This window comes from Pleurodeles waltl, chromosome 11, assembly GCF_031143425.1.
Source record: "Pleurodeles waltl isolate 20211129_DDA chromosome 11, aPleWal1.hap1.20221129, whole genome shotgun sequence".
NCBI lineage: Eukaryota > Metazoa > Chordata > Amphibia > Caudata > Salamandridae > Pleurodeles > Pleurodeles waltl.
In genome coordinates this window covers 97,329,905-97,352,348 of record NC_090450.1, presented here as the reverse complement: position 1 = coordinate 97,352,348, position 22,444 = coordinate 97,329,905, and the positions used below count along the sequence as shown (strand labels likewise).

At 42.4% G+C, this 22,444-nt stretch overlaps 1 protein-coding gene across 1 annotated transcript in view; it reads left to right on the top strand.

The window, feature by feature from the left end:
- Positions 1-22,444, top strand: part of LOC138265069 (multiple epidermal growth factor-like domains protein 6) — a 768,694-nt gene that overhangs the window by 62,242 nt on the left and 684,008 nt on the right. The window contains exons 2-4 of the mRNA XM_069212617.1: positions 5,854-5,988; positions 6,107-6,216; positions 14,439-14,543. Of these exons, the coding sequence (XP_069068718.1) occupies positions 5,854-5,988; positions 6,107-6,216; positions 14,439-14,543 (350 nt within the window). The remainder of the gene's footprint in view (positions 1-5,853; positions 5,989-6,106; positions 6,217-14,438; positions 14,544-22,444) is intronic.

Genomic DNA, 22,444 nt, shown 5'->3' with positions numbered 1-22,444 from the left:
GGCATCGGTTTAGTAGGTGGTAGCTAAGCGCAGAGCTTCATTATCTTAGCCTGAGGTTTGTGCTAACCTTACAATTGTAGATATGTTTTTGCACCAACAAATAACACAACTTTGAAGTGTTAAACAGAAGAAATGCTTTTATTTCTCCTCACTTGCCTCACTTTGCATCTGTGCTGCACTGTACAGCCCACATCCGAAGTGGGAAAAATGTCAAAGTTAGTGTACGTAATGTATTCTGTGCTGTAAGTGTACCCTTCCAGAACAAAACCTATGCTAGACATGATGCAAATACCTTTGCATTATGGTGGAAAGGTGTGTGAATAACGCTAGGCAGCCTGATTACCGATGCTAGAGAGAGAGAGCAGCAGAGGACCATATGTTAGTAGATTATTTTAGCAAATATAGTGCTTTTCTGCTCTCTCCCTCTTATGCAACAGCTTGTGCTGCATTTAGTGACGCCTTTGTAAATATAGGCCAATGAGTCCCATCAGAGTTATAAACACATGAACAGGTACTGATAGATCAATAGAGAGTTCTTAAAGGGAAGAATCACTTTCTAGCTAGACCAAAGGTATGTGTTCGTAATCAAGCACTGGTGGGTAAGCCTCGTTGACAAATAAAAAGCATTCAAAAACATATTTCACTCTCAGCGATTCACACTTTTTTCAAATAAAAACTTACACAGGATGTTATGTGTGACTTCACTGAAGATTATAGGACAACATCTTCCATATAGTCACCAGCATACACCAGACTCTCAAAAACATCTCAACATTTTTTTTGTGTCCTCTTGATGTTTCCTTGCTGCAGAAAGTATTCTGAGTGTAAAAGTAACCCGGATAGATACCAATCATCTGTTTCAGTCCGACATTGCTCAGTCATGGGTCACTCGCTTGCGGTACTTTGGCACCAGTCAGACCAGTTGAGGACACTTCTGCTCCGAACACGAGTGGTGCAGATATTGATGCTCTATTTACAGCACCAGGCAAATACCAACACTGCCAGGTGAGGTACGTACCAGGTGTGGTAAATACCTCCCATTCTGGGTTATCACTCCAAATGTTATAATACTACCACAATTTAAATATGAAAAGGCAGTATTTCATGCTGATCTAACTAATTCTGTAGACTTTTGGACTTAGCACTACACTGCAAATCAGGACTGAAGTAGGTCCAAGATCTTGCAGTAAGCGCAACTTAAGAGAACTAGCCTTGGCAGGTTCTTTGTGTTTGTGACCGGAAATAAATGCTGTCACCCAGGAGCATTGGTCACTTCGGGCCTTATTTAGAGTTTTGAGACCCGGATTCTTCATCAAAACGTGACAGATATCCATCCTCCAAATTACAAGTGGCATAGGCTGTAATGCAATAACGTAATACCAGGGCCATGAAATTCGCACGTATGTGATGGAGTATCAATCTGCCAAACTCTAAATAAATCCCAGAGTCATCAGAGTTCATTCTAGGCAATGGCTCATTTCACCCAGCAATTGTCAAATAAGTAACATGAAACATCCTGACATCATTGGAACAAACCCCAAAGTAACTTTCAATTTATAAACTTGGCAACATCATGCAATCATAGTTTGGCTACTGAAAGAAGAACAGAAAAACGATTATGTGTTGATCTAACTCCCGGACTTAAATACATGTAAATACATATGATCTATTGATTACAAAATGAGTCAGTCAAGCTTTACCCCGGGGTTAAATGTTTCTAGTACAGTAAGACAGTAGTGTTTTTTAATTTAAGATAAATCATTGTGTCCTTAAAGTATGTGATCTCCAAAACTGTTGAAATCATCCCGTTAAATTGAAATTGTAATTGATCAAAATGTTTCTGACATTAGCATTTTGATGATTTCGTTATTCACAGGGAATTTCCTAATACTCAGCAAGTCCTGAAGGACGATATATGGTCTAACGTGTGACGCCCAAACTTGGAAGTAGGGTGCCTGGTTCGAAACCCGGCCTCCACTCAACAACCCGTGATTCTGTGTACATCCGTGCCTATAAATTGTGTTACGTCTGATCCCTAAGTAAAATTCTTGGCCCTCATATGAAGCGATCTAATGTCTTTAGGCTAAGTTCGCACCATGTAAAAAACCAAAATAAGTAAATACACCTGTAAAGGTCCTTTTTTTTTTTTTATACCACTGAGCTTCTGATTCCTGCATTACATAATTCACGTAATTGTAAATGTCAGGAGTGCCTATATTGTGGGTACAAAGATAAATGAAATTTGCTATTGTTTCTTGCAGTTTATTTCATTATATAGTATGCCATGCAAGCAAGAACACCTCTGCATGTCGGGCGAGTGTTATCTTTAGGGTATACCATCTCTACTGATCATAAAATCTACCAGGTGCAGGTAATTCACCTCGTAATGCTTAATGTCGCTTTCCACCTACTCCAGATCACTTGCATATATACGGACTAACTGTGTAGGCTGGTCACCCTGATTAAAGAGGTGATTAATGTACTACACCAGATGATAGTGGAGTGTGGGAAGCAAGGATCTCAGTTAAAGGAGGGGGTGGGACAAGCTAATATTATATACGGAGGGCAATTACATATGAGACAAGACCTCAGTCGCAGCTGTCCGCAAAATAACTCTCTGTACCAACTCTAGCTGAGGATAAATGCCCTCCACAAGCTCTTATAGGTTGCTTGAGTTGGGACTGGGAATGTTGTGTGTGTTGCTTTGTGGAGTGGAGGTAGTCCGATCTTGATCCACGGCTTGCATTGTATGGTTTATAGTTAAGGTCTCAGTTGAAGGTTCATCTGACTAATCTGCGCTTTAAGGTACTTTCTAAAGAGCATTTGATAGGACATTGTTTTTAGTGTTGGACTGAGAGTGTTTCAGACCACTTGACCTGAAACTCAGAAGAATCTTTGACATCTTTCCACCACCTGAAATTTGTCTGGACGATTAAATGCCTTTTGGCCTAACAAAACATTTTGTAAATCCCTATTTCATTAACAGTGTGAGTTTGTTTTCTGTATGTTGTTTGTTTTCGATGAGAATGTCTACACAGAGGACCGAACCATGTGTTTGATTCTGACAGAAGGCATTTTAGCTTTTGGGAGCTCACATCTGGTATTGTCTACCACACCATTTATTTGATTACCTGGATGTTTCATCAACTTATTTGACTATAGCCTTTGCTGCAGCAAATCCTTCTCACTGACAAATTGCTTTACTAAAATTATGTGCCTAGGTTATGTTAAAAATAAAGTGCGCTAAATGCAAATTTATAGTAGGTAAGCATACTTAAATGTTCTAGGCCTGTAAAACGGAGAAGAAATGTTGCCTGAAATGTAGGTAACTGATGATGTCATATCAATTGAGAATAATACATTAACACTGAAAGACCTGTTTTGCACATTGAATAGTTGTTGTGCAAGATGTTTTTCTTCTCTTTACTGCAGATGTTGCCATTTCAGAAGCTACTGTTAACTAATGAATAGACACTTGCTTTAAATTAGATAACTGATAGGAAGGTTCTCACCATGAGGAGATGGAGATGACAGGAAGAATAATTTATGGTAAGAAGTTTTGGATTAGGGGAGAGACACACTGAAACATTCAAGGACTCCTGTCTGAAAGATGATTGTACTCTCATGAGAAGATGGGGAGCAAACCGGTTCCCAGGAACATCCTGAAATCTTATTGGTCTTCATGAAGAAGAAATAAAATAATGTGCAACATAGAATTTGTGTATTTAATTTGTGTGTTTTTCTAGATTAGGAGGACAACCAATCCTTCTCTTAAACTGGCAGACAGACCTTAGGCCCCTCTGGACTCCTATCCCCACACTCTGATTAGAGTTTTACTTTATAATCAAATATCGATTGATGGATTATATTAATTTTTAATGATGAGACTTGGGAAATAATACTTTAATAAACAAAAATAACAAAAATATTTGAAAATAAAACCCTTTACTTGACACTAACTCTATTGACATAACTAAAAGATTTAAAAACTGATAATGCTCTTACATTGCTCTTTATTTCTCTCTGTCTACATCAAATATCCATTCAAACTGTAAGCGGGGTTCCATTAATGAGTATACTGGGTAACTGAGGTATAGAGAAAATCCCACTACAGCACTTCCACTACTACAGGCACTGGAATTCTGATGGGATGAGTATAACATGAATTTCCAGCCCCATTAAAGTTCTAAGTTGTGTTAAAAAACATATATATATATATATATATATATATATATATATATATATATATATATATATATATATATATATCCAGGGTGAAAAAAACACATGTTCAGGGTATTTCACACACAGACTTGGAGTGCTGAAATGGCTGTATGTTGAAAAATTGAGGGAAAACTATTGTCATTGTGACTTTCGAATTAACAAATAATGGGGGTCATTCTGACCCTGGCGGTCATGGACCGCCAGGGCCAACGACCGCGGAAGCACCGCCAACAGGCTGGCGGTGCTTCCATGGGCATTCTGACCGCGGCGGTACAGCCGCGGTCAGAAATGGGAAACCGGCGGTGTCCCGCCGGTTTCCCGCTGCCCCTGGGAATCCTCCACGGCAGCGCTGCAAGCAGCGCCGCCATGGGGATTCCAACCCCCTTCCCGCCAGCCTGGTTCTGGCGGTTTCCACCGCCAGAACCTGGCTGGCGGGAACGGGTGTCGTGGGGCCCCTGGGGGCCCCTGCAGTGCCCATGCCATTGGCATGGGCACTGCAGGGGCCCCCTAACAGGGCCCCACATAGATTTTCAGTGTCTGCGTGGCAGACACTGAAAATCGCGACGGGTGACACTGCACCTGTTGCACCCCTTCCACTCCGCCGGCTCCATTCGGAGCCGGCATCCTCATGGAAGGGGGTTTCCCGCTGGGCGGGCGGGCGGCCTTCTGACGGTCGCCCGCCAGCCCAGCGGGAAACTCAGAATGACCGCCGCGGTCTTTCGACCGCAGTACGGTCTTCTGGCGGTTCCTGCAAGGCCGGCGGCATCCGCCGCCGGTGGGGGTCAGAATGACCCCCAATGTGTGTTTTATTAACATAAATAGGTGATAAATAACATAATTACGCTGCATTTCACATAACAAATGTTTTAAAGTTTTCATGACTAGGCCTCAAATCCACTTGTAGTTGAACATTGCACATATTTTTAAAACCATGGTTTCTCATTTGTTTTTGCAGCTCCATGTAAATGTGCCCTTCAACATTTTGTGAAATATCTCAATTCAAACAGATTTATGGTCTGGTCTCCATTATATTTTATTTTTATATTATTTGCTCACATAATTGTCAGGCACCGGGTGCTTTGTCAAGCCCAACCGTAAAACACTGACTCCAGCTGTCAGGAGTGTGACCCATGTACTACTATTGATATTATTAGAATGTATATAAATGTTCAATTGAAAACTTATAGCTGTAAAAATATAATTGTGCAAAAACCACTTTCCCTGCACCCACATCAATAGCAAGGGATGTTCCTTTGCCCTTAGTTCCCAAAGAGAGGATGTGCTGTTTGCAGGAGTCAATCTCCATCTATTTACAGAGTAGGAAATATGCAAGGAGGAGTTACAAGGCAAACCATGACTACCTCCTCTAATCCCTTAACCAACATATATGCCCGGCACCTAGAATTTGCATGCTGATGTAGCATGCAGTTATGCAGGAGTAAAAATATTTACGGCTTCTAGGTGACTATTTGTGAATGACTACCAATAGCAAATCATTCCATTTGTCCTGTTGCACCTGATTTACCAGCGCAAATTGATTTGCCCCATGGACACCAAAATGCACTTTTATGTCTTATATGCTCCCTGTTCTGCTTTAACCTGGGTATGTTTTCATTCCTTTTCCTTCAGGCCAAATGTTTGCCATGAGCAAGAGCTAGCCATGGTCGGACACAGACAATCGTGCATCCAAGTCTTCACCCGCATGGTCAAAGTGTGGAAACCAGGCTGCACAGGACAGCGGTGGTGTGTGGGACATGAAGCAAGGTGATGGTCCATTTTCATGTTTCAACAAATAATGTAGAATTTATGTTTGTTTTCCTATGTTCTGTGAAATACCCATCAATGTTGATGTATTTTTTTTGTAACTGATTTTTTCTCCAAGGACTGGCTATTACACAACATACAAGCAAATGTACAGCCTGGAATATCAGACCGTGTATAAGTGCTGCACAGGCTGGAGCCAGAAAGGCAACGAACCTGGCTGTTTGCACGGTAAGTGTTGGTTCAGAATTTCACATTTCTATTGTGGTCTAATGATAGCTCCTAGATTGTACAGCTCACTGAAACAAATAACCTAGAAACGCACACATACAACAATGTTAGCAGTGGTGGGTCGCCGGAGAGAAAAGGGGTGGGGTGGCTTAGCGCATGGCAGGGGGGTTTGGGGTTGCAACAAAATAAAAAAATATAATATATATTTTTTAAATTGTACCTGTCTCGCCGTGCCACGCCATTCCGCTCTGTTGTCCCCACTGCAGGCACAGGCTCAAGGCCTGCCCTGTATCCAATCGTACTGCTGCTTTCATGCTGCTGGCAGCAAGAAACCAGCAGTAGGATTGGACGGAGCACCCAGCCAGGGCACTCCGTGGCAGAGTGGGAGCTTCTGCCTGCTCTCTCCAACCCTACAGCGCAGTGCCTGCTGGAGAAAGCCTTGTGCGCATGTGTGTTTGGCCAGCCTGAGAGGGCTGGCCAAACATACAGGTGCACCGAGGGGGAGTGTTATGCACTCCCCTCTCTGTCCCTGTCAAGCCTGTGACCCTGCCGACCACAATAAGCATAGTTTGTTATGGTTTTATTGTGAAAGTTTTGCTGCTGCTGCAGCTGCCAGGGGAGGGGGGGCGCCTTAGCGGAGGAGCCACCCTTGAATGTTACTACTTCTGGATGCATTTAATCCTCAATTGCGTCTTTTCATTTAACTGAGCCATCAGAACAAGTTTATGAAACAAAAGAATTAGAATTAGGCAAAAGAAATATGGCATTCATGTTTTTTGGTTTTGTGCCATGCAAATGTATAGGAACACTGATTAAGAACAAGCCTGAAAATGAGATAAGAAATATACACAAATATACAATGTAGATAATGCTTCCTTCTTACAGTGTCTAAGGGACTGATTTAGATTTGGGTGGTCGGATCACTAATCTGCCAGAGTTTTGGAAGACCACTGCTACCCTGGTGGCAAACGTTTCATTGCCTGTAACCTTTCTCACCCCAGTAAAAGGGCTTTTGCCCTAGACTTGGCCCTAGCACATGGTCCCCATCACTATAGTCACTACAGTTCCACTATGATTGCATTTCCAGTGCATACATGAAAAATGTCCCTGATGTGCAGGAACCTTTTCCCTGGTACATCAAGGACATTGAAAGTCTTTATGTGAAGGACCAACATGATTTAAATGGACTAAAACCAAAAATGGTAACAGACCAGTATGCATGCTTTAGGTGGCTACCTGATGCCCTTTCTGGCAACCTCAAAACTGTCCTGGTGGTGGAGTTGCAGCCAGCTGCATACAGAGATCTTTGAATTCAGTAGGTGGACAGGACATTTATTATTTCTTTCTTTTAACGAAAGAGTGCTATGAACTATCTCTAAATCAAATGTTAATCATATCCATGTCTTAAACCTTGCTAAAGTTTTGAAGCCTGATTTAGAGTTTGGTGGTAATGAAAAATACTCAAACTTCTAGAAGAAAATGGTAAATCCATAGAATTCACTTTCTGAAATTCTTCCCATCACTACCCCTATCAGGGAAGAAATTCAGCCTGCGGATTCACCCCCAATTTTTATAATTCCTTCACAAATTGGAGGATTTCCATTAGCGCCCAACTCTAAACAATAATTTTTAACTGAAGATCCAATGGGACACTCCAAATATATAGCAGTTGTAAATATATGAAAAGATGTATTCTTTATTGTTACAAAAACGTTGTATTAGATTATCTGTTTTATGAATTAGACAGAATATCTTAAAACATTTTTGCAAAATCTTACATTAGAAGATTACCGAGGTGTCAAAATGTTATCTTTGTTGTTTTGTATATCAGTATATTTCCTGCCCAGTCCATCAATGTAGTTAATATAGTACAACCCCCCCCCCGCATGGAATAATTCACTCATGCAGATCGGCAGAAAAAAATACAATTTATTAACACTATTAAGGGATTGGAGGCGCACCCCTCTCTCTCACTTGAGGTGCCACATTTTGGATCTCATTGCCCCTTCCACCACTCAACAATATCAATAGTATATCACACTCTGCATATCTGCATAAATACAAAACATCTACAGTGATGCATTGGAAATCATTAAAATCTCATTCAAATGGGAGAGGTTACACACTGCTGGAAGACGGGGTGATTTTTTCTCTGCTGAGAAAACCAGCCTCAGTCCAAGAGGATGTAGCTAACTATTATCCCATAACTCTCCTCCCTACACTGGGAAAAGTTCTGACAAAATTACAGTGCTTACTGTGATGAAGAATAGGTTCTGGTAAGCTCTGATTAGAAGTCCATGGCTGGCACAGGTGCACAGAATACCAAGTCTGTATAGCCTGGAATCAACTTCATGCCTGTTTTTTACCGACTTCCAGACACTCCCTACCCCTTTATCGATCTCTTGCAGGTTCCTGCTTTCTCCTTTCTTGATGGATGTTCAGTCTTTTTCATTCTTTCTCCGTTGTCTGCTTCTCCGCGCTTGTTCTCAGGAAATGTTGGTCTTGTTTGTTTAGATAAATATTTCCTATTTTTCTAAACTTGTGTTGTGTTGTGTCATTTTGCAGTGTTTTCATTAAGTTGCTGTGTGTGTTGGTACAAATACTTTACACCTAGCACTCTGAAGTTAAGCCTACTGCTCTGCCAAGCTACCAGGGGCTAGCTGAGGGTGATTCTCTTTTACCCTAACTAGAGTGAGGGTCCTTGCTTGAACAGGGGGTAACCTGACTGTCAACCAAAGACCCCATTTCTAACAAGTGCCTTTTGGTTTATAAAAAATTTAATCTGCAGATGAATGCATGTGAATCACTGAAATATAGAGTGTTTACACCACAGCAACGCAAAAGGTCTTGTGAAGTCCTGAGCCCTGAACAAATACATTGGCAAGCTCCAAACAAAAACAAAAACAAATCCCAATGCTGAAAACAAAATAGCTATTTTCCGCTGGGGAACATTGTTCTTTTAAGGAAAAAGAAATGAAACAATGTAGGTGGTGCGTAAGACTTTTGCCCAGCTAAAATTCTTGACGACAGATTAGTCAAATAGCACTTTACTGCAGGGGAACATGAAGCAAACCCTGTGCATTTTCGTGAATTCCTAAAGCTTCTGTGGATATGCTCCTTTGTGTGTGGTAATCTTGATAGTATTTTCCTGTTGTTGGTCGCTCGGTTGGCACTTCTACTGAGCATGCCTTCCTTCCCATGGCCATTCACAATGTGGATTAATAGGTGATTGTATCCATTTCAGGAAATTACTTAACAGGAATTATTATCACGCATCCTGCCTCGGTAATCTAACAACAGAACCACTCACTCTGATGCAAAACCCATCTCCATATCACACATATTGGGAGCTCTTAATATATTATATGATACTATATAAGATGTATATTTAATATTGAATATATCATAATTATATTTACCATACCTGTTATTGGTCTAACAAGACACAATACAGAGGCTCGTCAATTTCAACTGCACCATTGTTGCTCCTCAGGGTTCTCCTCCTTACTTTTAGAGTGTTATTGTATCCTCCTAAGGTTCCTTTACACATCAGGATTGTCTTCTCTCCAGGAGTGGCTCGCGGCAAGCAGAAGGGGTGGGGCGGTGGGCGGGGTAGGTGGCGGGTGGGGAAATTAAAATAAAATTAAAGGTAATTTTTTTAAAAACCATTTACCTTAACCCCGCATTCTGCTCCGCTCCTCTGTCTCCGTCACTGCAGACACAGGCTCCCAGCCTGCCCTATGACCAATCCTGATGCTGCTCAGAGCAGTGTTAGGATTGGCTGGGAGCATCCAGTCAAGGCTCTCCCAGGCAGACTGTGTTGCTGGGCTGGAGAGATCCTACTCCGCATGTGTGTTTGGCTGGCCCGAGATGGCCAGCTAAACTAACCTGCGCTCTGAGGGGGGGTGCAGAGCACTCCCCCTCACTCCTCATCACCCTCGTGTCCCCGCCTCTTTAAAAGAAAACGATAATAAACAAAGTTTATTATCGTTTTCTTTTAACCCCTCTGGTGCCCTGGACGCAACGGTTACGTCCTGGGCAGCACCGCTCGGGTGCCCAGGACGTAACCGTTATGTCCAGATAGGGGCCCTCAGGGGAAGCGCTAGCGCTCCCCCCGGGGGCCTCGCACCCCCTTCCACTGGGCAGGGATGGAAGGGGAATCACTTCCCCTTCCACCCCCGCATCCCCCGTGGTGTCTGATGACGTCAGCGCACGATTGCGCGCTGACCTCATCAGAGGCCTGCGTGTCCGTGCTGGAAGCTCAGCTTCCAGTGCCCATCGGAGAAGAAATGCTTTTGCATTTTTCCTCCGATCATGTGGAGGGGGCAAGAAAGGCATCAAAGGAAAGGAAAGGCATTTCCTTTCCTTTGATGTCTTTCTCAGCATTTCTGCTGCCCGATCGCGATCAGGCAGCAGAAATGCCCACTATACACCAGGGAGTTTTTTTTGTTTTGTTTTATTGAAAAAGGGGAGTGACCTCTTAGGCGAGGGCCGCTTCCCAGGGGGGGGAAATATTTTTAGGTCAATTTCACGCAAGGGAAGCGCCCCCTTAGGCAAAGGTCGCTCCCCGGGGGGGGGGGGGCAAATTCATTTTAGGTCAGAAAGCCCTCCAAGGCCCAGGGAATATTTTCTTTTCAAAATAAGATGGTGGGGGTATGGACATACCCCCACCCCAACTAAATGGGGAAAAAGTTGTTCTGCCCACCAGAAGGCAGATGGGGCAATTACCCCCGATCCACACCCGAGATGGCGAAATTCTACTAGATGCCAGCGAATTAAAAAAAAAATAGTGTGGTGGTGGCTACCAACCAGTATGGGCATGGTTATGCCCCCACCCCAACGGAAGGGAGTACCAGTCTTTCAGTTCACACACTAAAAACATCTTATCCCATGGTAAGCAAGAGGACATTTGAATATTTTGGGATTTGGTTTCACATTTGGGCCATGAGAGCATGGCTAACTCTGAAAATCGTCCCACTTGGAATGGTGAGGGTTGCACTTTTTGGACTTTGGGACGCTGTCATGTAGAAAAATCCACAAGACCTAGACACATCTGAAAACTAAACATCTGGGTGAGTCCAGGGTGGTGTGCCTCCCATGCTCCCCGCACCATATTCTTACCCACAATTCCCTGTAAACCTCCAACTTTGCTGGAAAGCACACATTTTCCCCACATTTTTGTTATGGAACCTTCTGGAATCTGCAGGAATCCACAAAATTCCTACCACGCAGCATTGTCTCATCTAAACTGATAAAAAGTCTGCCGCACTTGTCAGCCTAAACATGTTTTTTTTTCGAATTGCCCTTTTGGACCCGCGTTGGTTCCTCCTCAATTTTGACATTTTTTGGCTCTTCCCTGTCACTGTCACTTGGCCCATCTTGGATTCCCCTAGGTGTCTAGTTTTAAAAAATGCACTGGTTTGGTAGGTTTCCTTAGGTGCCGGCTGAGTTAGAGGCCAAAACCCACAGCTTGGCACTTTGCAAAAAACAGCTCTGTTTTCTTTGGGAAAATGTGATGTGTCCACGTTGTGTTTTGGGGGATTCCCTGTCGCGGGCGCTAGGCCTAACCATACAAGTGAGGAACCATTTTTATCGGGAGACTTGGGAGAACGCTGAGTAGAAGGAAATGTGTGGCTCCTCTCAGATTCCAGAACTTTCTGTCACCAAAATGTGAGGAAAAAGTGTTTTTTGTCCACATTTTGAAGTTTGCAAAGGATTCTGGGTAACAGAACCTGGTGCAAGCCCCACAAGTCACCCCATCCTGGATTTCCCTAGGTGTCAAGTTTAAAAAAATGCATAGGTTTGGTAGGTTTCCCTGGGTGCCGGCTGAGCTAGAGGCCAAAATCTACAGCTAGGGACTTAGCAAAAAACATGTCAGATTTCAATGTAAAAATGTGATGTGTCCATGTTGCGTTTCCTGTCGCGAGCATTAGACCTACCCTCGCAACTGAGGTACAGGAGACTTGGGAGGACACAGAATAGCAAAACAAGTGTTATTGCCCCTTGTCTTTCTCTACATTTTTTCCTTCCAAATGTAAGACAGTGTGTAAAAAAGACGTCTATTTGAGACATGCCCTGTAATTCTAGTATGGGCACTCCGGAATTCAGAGATGTGCAAATAACCACTGTTCTCAATACCTTATCTTGTGCCCATTTTGGAAATACAAAGATTTTTTTAATACCTTTTTTCATTCTTTATATTTCAGCAAATGAATTGCTGTATACCCGGTATAGAATGAAAACCCATTGCAAGGTGCAGCTCATTTATTGGCTCTAAGTACCTAGGTTTCTTGATGAACCTACAAGCCCTACATATCCCCGCAACCAGAAGAGTCCATCAGACATAACGGTACATTGCTTTCAAAAACCTGACATTGCAGGATAAAGTTACAGAGTAAAACGTGGAGACAAATGGCTATTTTTTTCACCTCAATTTCAATATTTTTTATTTTTTTATTTCAGCTGTTATTTGCTGCAGGAAACCCTTGTAGGATCTGCACAAATTACCCCTTGCTGATTTCAGAATTTAGTCTACCTTTCAGAAATGTTTAGCTTTCTGGGATCCAGGATTGGTTTCACACCCATTTCTGTCACTAACTGGAATGAGGCTGAAAGCTCAAAAAATAGTACAAATGGGGTATGTCCTAGTAAAATGCCAAGATTGTGTTGAAAAATTTGTTTTTCTGATTCAAGTTTGCATGTTCCTGAAAGCTGGGAAGATGGTGATTTTAGCACCACAAACCCTTTGTTGAGACCATTTTCACGGAAAAAACCACAAGCCTTCTTTTGAAGCCCTTTTTAAAAATTTTTTTTCGAAAAACACAATTTTCTCTGTATTTTGGCTAATTTCTTGGGCTCCTTCGGGGGAATCCACAAACTCTGGGTACCTCTAGAATTCCTAGGATGTTGGGGAAAAAGCATGCAAATTTGGCATGGTTAGCTTATGTGGAGAAAAAGATATGAGGGCCTAAGCGCGAACTGCCCCAAATAGCCAAAAAAAGTTCTGCCATCTGAGGGGAAAAGGCCTGGCGGCAGTGCTTAATTTGTGCTTGTTGTTTCCGGTGCGAAGCACCGGCACTTATTTCTGAGGGGCGGCACTTAGTTTTCAGACTCAAGCATTTACTGCGAGCAAAAGACACGTGGGAAAGACGGAGGAAGATAAAAACAAAAAAGGGTCAGAAAGGGGGAAAAGCAGGAAGCTGACAGAGTGAGCTGAGGGGGCAGGGAGTGGCTATAAATGGACTGAAGAGGCCCAAGGTGGCTTCAGGATTACACTGCCTCAGTATTATGTGCTGCCGCGTGTTTAAGAGGAGAGCTTTGAGCACCGGCACCTTTTTATTTACAAATGAAGCACTGCCTGGCAGCGAAGGGGTTAAAGGTTTTGAAGTTGCTGCTGCAAGGGGTGGGTAGGGGGTGGGGACGCTCCTCCACCCTAATGGAGGAGCCTCCCCTTCTTCCCTCCATGAGTGGGCACTTCGTTCCGATTGTTTCTATCACAACACCTTCTCATGTCTATTGAGGTTTGCAGTCAAATACACCTACACAGTCAGGCGCTAAATGTGCTTCACCTAGGAAGCACAACTCTTTTGCCTGAGTAATGTATACGTTTGTAACTGGATATTTTTCATTTTTTTGTATATTTACCTTAGAGCCCTGAGAAAACATCCAAGGAAGCTGGGAATTAATACCAGTCCCTGCAGCCCCTGTGGGGCAGTCCCCCTTCCCCTCCTTCAGGAACACCCACAACCTTTCAGGAAGGCCCCAATCTTGCCAAGGTCAATAAATTCAATGGAGACTCAAGGGCCCCTCATCACCTTCTTAAGTGGGGCCCATCATTTTGCTTTACACAACTGCTGGGCGGAAAAGCAGGTCATGCTAATCACGTGCCAGCTATACCTTAGTCACAAATAAGAAATTGATACACTCACCTGCCACTTTCTTAGGGGGTGTGCACTTGAAACTCATTCATTGCTTCCACTAATACAAGGATGCCACCATGTTTCGGAATGCAAGAAAGTTGTATGTGTACATTCTTTAAGTCTGTGCGTGGTATGTTATGCACATGTAAATTACACTTGCATTTTCTTTAGTGATCTATGTGAAATTCATGCATGCGACATTTCCGACTTTTCCTTGCGTGACTGGAATTGCGAACATAAAATGTTGTGAATAGACCTCTGTTGCTCTTCAACAGAAGTGCTCACTCTGTGTTTGCCTCTCAGCTCTGTGCTCGGTGGGCACCTGCTTCAACGGAGGGAAGTGCGCCGAAGGAGGAGGTCACGTCTGCCAGTGCCCAGGAGGATTCCAGGGCCCTCGGTGCCAGTATGGTAAGCCAGCTTTCAGAACTACATTCACACACCGACACTAAAATACAGGCTTCCGAGGATTCTCCAGAAAGCTGAAACAACATTAAGGTGCATTGTCCACATGAAACCAGATTCTAAAAACGTAATATGTCTTGGTTCTTTCCTCAGCTGCAAAGTATTTCCATAAGATAGGTTAATTGGAATAGTCGTTTTAGAACACATAGTAATTTGAATGAGTTTGCGTCATCATTGAATAGTCTCTGAAGTGAGACTCTGTAATCTATGAATATTAAAGACCAATATTTGTACTATTTTTGGATTACGGCATAGTCATTTATAGCGTCATTTATAGTGAATTTACACTATAAGGGGCAGATTTAAGAGCCGCTATTCCCACTTAGCGCCGCCATAGCATTATTTTTTTTACGCTAAGGCAGCGCTAAAGTGGCATTTTCCCTGTGCCATATTTACAAAGTGGCGCAATGCATGCATTGCGCCACTTTGTAAACCCTTGCACCACATCATGCCTGCGTCAGACATAATGTATGCAAGGGGGCATTCCCCCGTTAGAGGGGCCAAAAAACCGGCGCAAGGAAATCTAAGAGATTTCCTTACGCTATTTTTTTAGGCACTTTTAACTCCTGCTCAGAGCAGGAGTTAAATAGGGGCATACCAATATTTATAATGGCTCCCTATGTACTCTGCAGGAGTAGTGCCAACATTTTGGTGCTACTCTTGTAGAGTAAATGACGCTATTGCCCCTTACCCTGCGCCATGGTGCACCGTATTTTAAATACGCTGCACATATGGTGGTGGTGGGGGGGGTAAGGGGCGCAAGGCAAGTGCCACTTTTCTTAAATCTGCCCCTAAGTGTTTTTGGATTCTGAAACCCATACATTTTCTTTTTCTTCGTTTTCTTTTTTTTTAACAAGTTATATTAAAATATGCTTAAAGAACTACGCTGTGGCAGAATTTACTGACAATCTCTGTGTTTTCACTTATTTCTGTGTTAGTGATGCTGGGACTTAATAGCTGCGAAAAAACACGATGCTCTTATAATGTTCTACATTAAATCATTAATGTATTGAATAATCCATTTTACTTTCTATTGTTTGTGCATCCTCATGGGAAACGCCATTGTCATGGCTCATCTCCAGATCAAGATGCACCATTCTTTCTTTGAAACAATGTTTTGTATCTGGTGTATGGTTCTGAAGCAAGTTTTGTTATATGCAACCTAACTGTTCTTTCCTAAGCAGATGATAAATGTACCAGCTAGATAGTATACCCTGATGGGTGGCCTGTTTTACTCACTACTGATCAAAATTCCTCCCCTTAGCAGAGAGGGTAAGATTTTGGTCGCTGCCACCAACTGGGATGCTATTTCAGTTGGGGATGATACAGAACCGCCCCGACTTCCATCCAGAAATTGATCTCTCCCACTTTAAACTAAACTTTGCTGGAAATGTAAGCAATTTCTTTATGTGCAGGACCACATATTTGGTAACACTGTGTCCACTAAGGCTCTCATTACAAGTGACTGGAAAATGGGATCGATTTTCCATACCCTTGGAGAACCAGTACCCATAATTACGTAGGTGGGGAAAATCAGGCCCAGTAGGATTTGGCTCCTGAGGGGTCACTAACAAACGAGGAATTACTGGGAAGATCAGTAATTCCATGTCTGAATCCTCCAGTGCTTCCTATTTTCAGCCATTTTCAGCAACCAAAATCTCCATTTGGAGATATGAGGTAAGGCAAGGAAGTGCAAATCGCTGCCTTGCCTTACTCTGTGTTACAGAGGAGTTCCATGGGCGTTGCAATGGCTGTTCCTAGGCAACACCCATGGATTGTGACCCATCTCCGGAGTTACAAGACCTTGTAAACCTGGGGATCTGCCAAAACCTCATGCCTCCCCAGGGGAGGCTCAACGGGGTTAAATGTCTTTATTTCTCCTCGTTTTTTCCTATTTCTATGTGCTCTGCAACGTGCAGCACACATAGAAAGAGGAAAAAGCCTCCCAGGATTTTCTTTGTACAGAAGGGTGTACTTCCTGCACTAAAACAAACCTGCATACATTGCAGGCTCCCTTGCACGATGGTGCAATGGAGCCTGCATTGGCGCTAGGATGTCAAAATGGCACCAGAGCAGTGGGAAAGAACAGGAATGCATTGTACGCCATAGATATGGTATATTCCTGCCCTTTCTCTTTGACGCAGGGCAGCACAGCAAGATGACCTGCTGCGCTACCCTGTGCTAAAATCCCGAAAATATGGGCCTTAGAGGCCACTTGCAATGGGGGTCTAAGTGTACTTGGAACCAACTGTGGCTTCAACCTACTCAGAATGGGAGCACGTCAGTAACATTTCCCAGTAAATTCAGGTGCCATCCTTTGCAGAACCCACATTTGGACTAGTCACATTGTAAACAAGAAAACCTTGCTTCGGTTTCTGTGCTATCTTTGTGGGAGTAAACATCATCCCACTAGGGCTGCACTGTTCATTAAGCCAAAAGATATAAAGATGTTATCCAAGTATTTGGCATTTGTTGAACAGGTGAATTACAGCCATTTAAAGTATTCCATAATACATTATTTTAAACTTCTGAGTTGCTGTTGCTGGAAATGAAGTTAGTGGTGCAGATCATACCCAGGGATATATCATGAACAGGTGTGGTGGTAGAGAGATGTGCCCCTCCTTTTAGGATCGAGTCTGCATCGCATGCTCTTGCGCATGCGTTTTGCTTGCGAGACGCTTTAGGAGTTAGAAAAGGGCTTGGAGTCCCATTCACGTCATGTCAATTGTCTTTCATTGGTTCGTGGGCTTGCCTGTTAAAATCTGCTTGCTTTCATTAGTAGAAGGCATGCACATGTCATGCATTTTCCGGTGGTTAGCCCTCATCGAGCGCAGCGACCAAGTACTGAAAACATGCGAGGCTTGCTGTTTCCCCTCAGGTTTGTGGATTACTTTTTATCTTTTGTTCACAGCGCGATCTCGCTTGGCAGAAGTCGAGCGCTTTGCATAACATCGACCCTGTTACATATTTAATTGCACTTTTGCCGGTTACGTAGATAATTGCACTTTTGCCGATAGGTTTCATTAAGAGTAAACAGTTTTTTGTTTTCAATGTGGAAAGAAAAATCCGGTTAGGAATTTACAACTGCTAATAGCTGTAACTCGAGAAATGCAAGACCCTAGTGCACTGCAAATGCTTGTTATCATACAGCTCTCTCTATAGCACATGCTGGCAGCTAGGAAATGCTCTGAATTAGTGTATAGACATCAGAGCTCGTTCACAGGGAGCCACTCCCTGTCCCCGTGATGGTCTATCTGCAACTCCTCTACTAACTCTGACAAACTCTGAGGTAAGCGTGTGGGCTCTAGACTGCCCAGGGTCTAACAAATCGGGCACAGATGAGTTCTGTGACACTGCACTTGTTCATGATACTACTCCAGTAATGTATTACTGAATTAAGCAGCCTAAGCTCCTTCAGAAAGTTGCCCCTATTTAGATGAGTTCTTGTTTTATTTTAATGCTAATAAAATGTACCTCTCAGTAATACATTTTGTGATTCTAGGATGACATTTTTTTTATCAATCCGAATTAGTTCACGTCCACTCATTTTTTAATTGGATGACTTACAGACTGTCTTATATTACAGAAGTCTACTAAAGTATGTATCTAACTAAGTTCACATAGTTTAAACAGTTTTTGGAGTAAGGAAGGATTTCTAATCTACTTTCCCTTTTTATGAACTGCTCCATTTCTTAATGTATCCATACATTTCATATCCAAGGGACGCTTGGATAATGACAGCCATTTTCCATATAGCTGCAAACTCCTTGGAAATACCAGATTTCCTGAGAGATATTGAATGAAGATAAGTATTTATTTTGTCATTTTATGTCTGGTTGCTATAATTTTGTGAATACATTAATATAACTGAAAAGACCCACATTGAGTTCAAGACTCTGAGAGTTAAAGGGCTGGTCAGACAGTGAGGTAGAATGGAATTCCCACAAACCACTGATCAGGTGCATTTTTTAAAAATGTTGAAATGTATCTCTTGTAAACAACCAAGAGTATTTTGTTGAGGGTAGGCTGGACATTTCATGATACGTGCACATCGTCTTCAAATATATGGACACCTGGGTAGACAGACACTTTCGTATCACGATAACAGATTTGAACTCAGATGCGTTCACTGGATGAAGCAAATGTAGGTGATGTAGCCTAGCGGTACACAAATGGATACATTCATTCCACCACTGCTCTAGCAACTGAATTTTAGTTTTTGTAGCATGATCATCAAGGTCACTGCTAGGTGGGGTTCAAGTTATGGCTAGCCAATAGAATCTCTGAATTATTGGAAGGGGTTAAGTCTGGCTCACCGAATAATCCTTGTCCTCCTAGGATATTAAAATTAGCGTCTAACTCGGTTTCTTCTGCCTTGGAACTGGTCTATTTAGACATTTTAAGGGAAGGGCTCTTCTCCAGGCAAGTGGCACACTTGACCCATCACAACATGGGTTTCGCCAAGCTCACAGCACAGAGTCTGCCCTGTTATCTGCTGCTGACATTATTCGGAGAAAAGTGGATATGGGAGAAGGAGCCATCCTCGTTTTATTGGATCTTTCCACTGCGCTTCACACCATATCCCCCCATCTCCTGCTCCAGCGTTTCTATCAAGCTGGAGTAAGAGGCAATGCGCTCGATATTCTGAAATCTTTTCTGACGGATAGATCTATTACGGTGATCTGTGGCGACTTTAAGGCTACACCATTTCAACTCCCCTGGGGTGTCCCACAAAGGTTGTCGCTCAGCCCTACTCTGTTCAATCTTGATGTCGCTCCACTGGCCAAACTAGTTCGCTCTTTTGGCTTCCATGTCGTATCCTACGCAGACGATACTCAGTTAATCATTCCGGGGAACCAGAATTGGGAGGAGGTGGCAGACAGATTCCATGATTGCATGCGCAAGATCAATAGCTTGATGAGCCATAATTGGCTCAAAATGAATGGAGACAAGACTGAAATTCCTTTTTTGGGCATGGACTCTACTCCATGGAGCTCACGCTGGTGGCCTACATCTTGCAACGATTTCCCAGCCCTCAGTTTGTCGTTCAGGAATCTAGGTATCACATTCAACAGAACTCTTTCTTTTGAGCAACAAGTTAACCAGACGGTTAAATCATGATATTGGCCTATAAAAATGCTAAAAAATATATTTCCTTTTCTTCAGGCAAAACTTAAACCGACTGTTATTTTAGCCCTGGTCATTTCTAAATTGGATTATTGCAACGCTCTCATGCTGAACATTAGTAAGTCCGCCCTTCATAGACTTTAACTCAATCAGAACACGGCGGCTCACATGGTTTCGGACCTACCTCGCACTGCTTCTGCCAGTGGGAGCCTTAAACGGCTTCACTGGCTACCTGTCGAAAAACGGATCAAATTCAAAACACTGTCCCTTACATATAAAGCCTCTCACCAGGAGGGCTGCTCTTACTTGAGCTCTGTTTTACAGCACTATCTGCTGTGCAGTCACCTTAGATCAGCAAATTTGCAGCTGATCTCTGTACCCTACTGCCACCGGGCTCGATGGGGGGACAAAGCCCTTTCCGTAGTGGCTGCAAAACTATGGAATACTCTCCCATCCCATATTAGGCTGGAGGAGACATATCTCTGCTTTAGGAAACAACTTAAAACCTGGTTGTTTTCACGTTAGGCAGTAGGTCTCCCCGTATGCTCTCTGTGATTTTCTGCCTCGATCTGGTTCCCCCTGATTTACAGTCTTTTCCTCCCTAGCGCTTCAATGCTACGGCCGGAACGCGCTCTATGAATACTACAGTACAATACAATAAACTATAACTGGTGAATTTCAGTGTTTTTTGTTTTTTAAACATTCGTTTTAATCTTGCTTCAAAACCTGACATCAATTTAATTATTGTTTTTTACAGTGAATTTTGAGGGTTTTCTTTAACGTAAGGCAAGATCTTATTACCATACCTAACTATACAATCGCTTTAACCTTTGATACTTTCAGTGAATTTCCAGGACTTTTTTTTTGATGAAGGACATTTTCTTATCATTACAGTCTATGGTATCACTTGAGCCTTTGTTTTTTTCCAGCAAACTTATGGGATAGTTTGATCATATTCAGTCAGCTCTACCACTGTGCACAGACTTCAGCCATGTGTATCGTGGTGTTGTCTGCAAGGCCTGGCCTTCTGATTGTCTCTCAATAGGCTGTACCCTGCTCTAGTCAAACATGTCCTGACAGCCTGTGTAATATTACTTCTTCTCTTTATGTTCTGCACATTTTTAAATAAAGGACGATTAGTATCAACATATTGCAGATCCCTATGCTCACGTTTTTACACATGTATCTACTGATCTACAGTATGGGTAATTAGTGTTCTGTCTGACACACACTTCAGATACAATTTACTAACTGATAAATTTGAATTTCAAGATCTTTAATGTATTTTTCCCCTTTGCTTTTGTAACTATTCGTACAGTGAATCGCTGTGTTACCCACGTGGGTTTTCCTTGTGCTACAAAACAAACAAATTAATAATAATGTACTCAAGAATTATGTTTATTTTGGATGTACATTATTTCTCCAAGTCTTCCACCAAGCAGAACCTTTTCATCTAGAAAACCAGCACAATCAGAAATACCCATTGCTTATATCATGTTTCAGTGCTTAAACCAAACCAATGATCTTGAAACGAGTAGAAACAAAAGGGGAAGTGATAATGGTAAAATAAATATCCTATATTATTTTGTCATTGTATGTGCTACCATCAAAATAGGTTTGTATGGATTCATTCATTGGTTGAAATCAGAGAAAAACATACATGGTAAATGCATTTCATATTTGATTGCAGAAATTGAATGTAACGTTATCCTCTGCAGATAAATTAGTGGTGTGTGTTTAATTAAGGCAATTTTTAGCTAAGAAATATTTAGACACTTTAAATGTGGGGGCATATGGTGGGGAGACTCTGGAATGCCCGATAAACGGGGTTCAAGCTGTGTAAACTTTACTAAAAAAGCAAATATTGCACAGAAGATAAATAGAGTCAACTGCACCCTAAATTGGAAGTGAGCCTCTTGTCCCCAAATTACAACAAAGGACCCTGTGATTTCTACTTGAAATATTGGTGTCCAGTTTTTGAAATCATGCTCACCCAAAGGAATTTATGCTTCTTAATAAATATCTCAAATGGAAACATATTTGTAGATCACCAAATGGTTTGCAAACAACGAGAATTTAAATTGCAATGTTAAGTAGGTTCTAATAGGTTGCATTCTAAATTGCTCCTTTGGAGTGGGTCTAGACGGCCTGATAAATGTATAATTATGCAGGTCGTGCTGAGTGACCCCTTCACCCCCAAGGAAATGGCTGCAAATGCAAGTATAATGGCCTGTAGGACACAGTAGACCACCATGTCTGCATCTGCATATTTACTTGGAAAAGATTTAGAAATCAAAACAGCCAATCTCTATTAAAGTGATGGGTACTGATTTCTTTATCAATAAAAACTAAATGTTTTCCTTTTTGGGAACACATCTGAGGGAGCATGCAGTGATCTCCTGGACCAGTGCTTCCTTCTCCTTCAAGGCCATCCAAAAAGAATCAAATCCCCAGGGGCGGCTTTAGCACTGGAGGCGCCTGATGGGATAATCTATTTAAGCACCCTTCCCCATGAGCTCCTCTTTGGATTACCTCACTACCAACCAGCAAAAGTGCCTCTCATCTCTCTATAGCCCCTCTCTCACTTACATTTCATTTGTTTTAAAGCACTGGTAAAGGCTGGTTTTACTAATCCATTCAGTTACCACATAAAATACAGATCTGTTCTTTGCAGCAGGCTTACTAACCCTTTGTGCTACTTTATGGTGAGTCAAAACTGC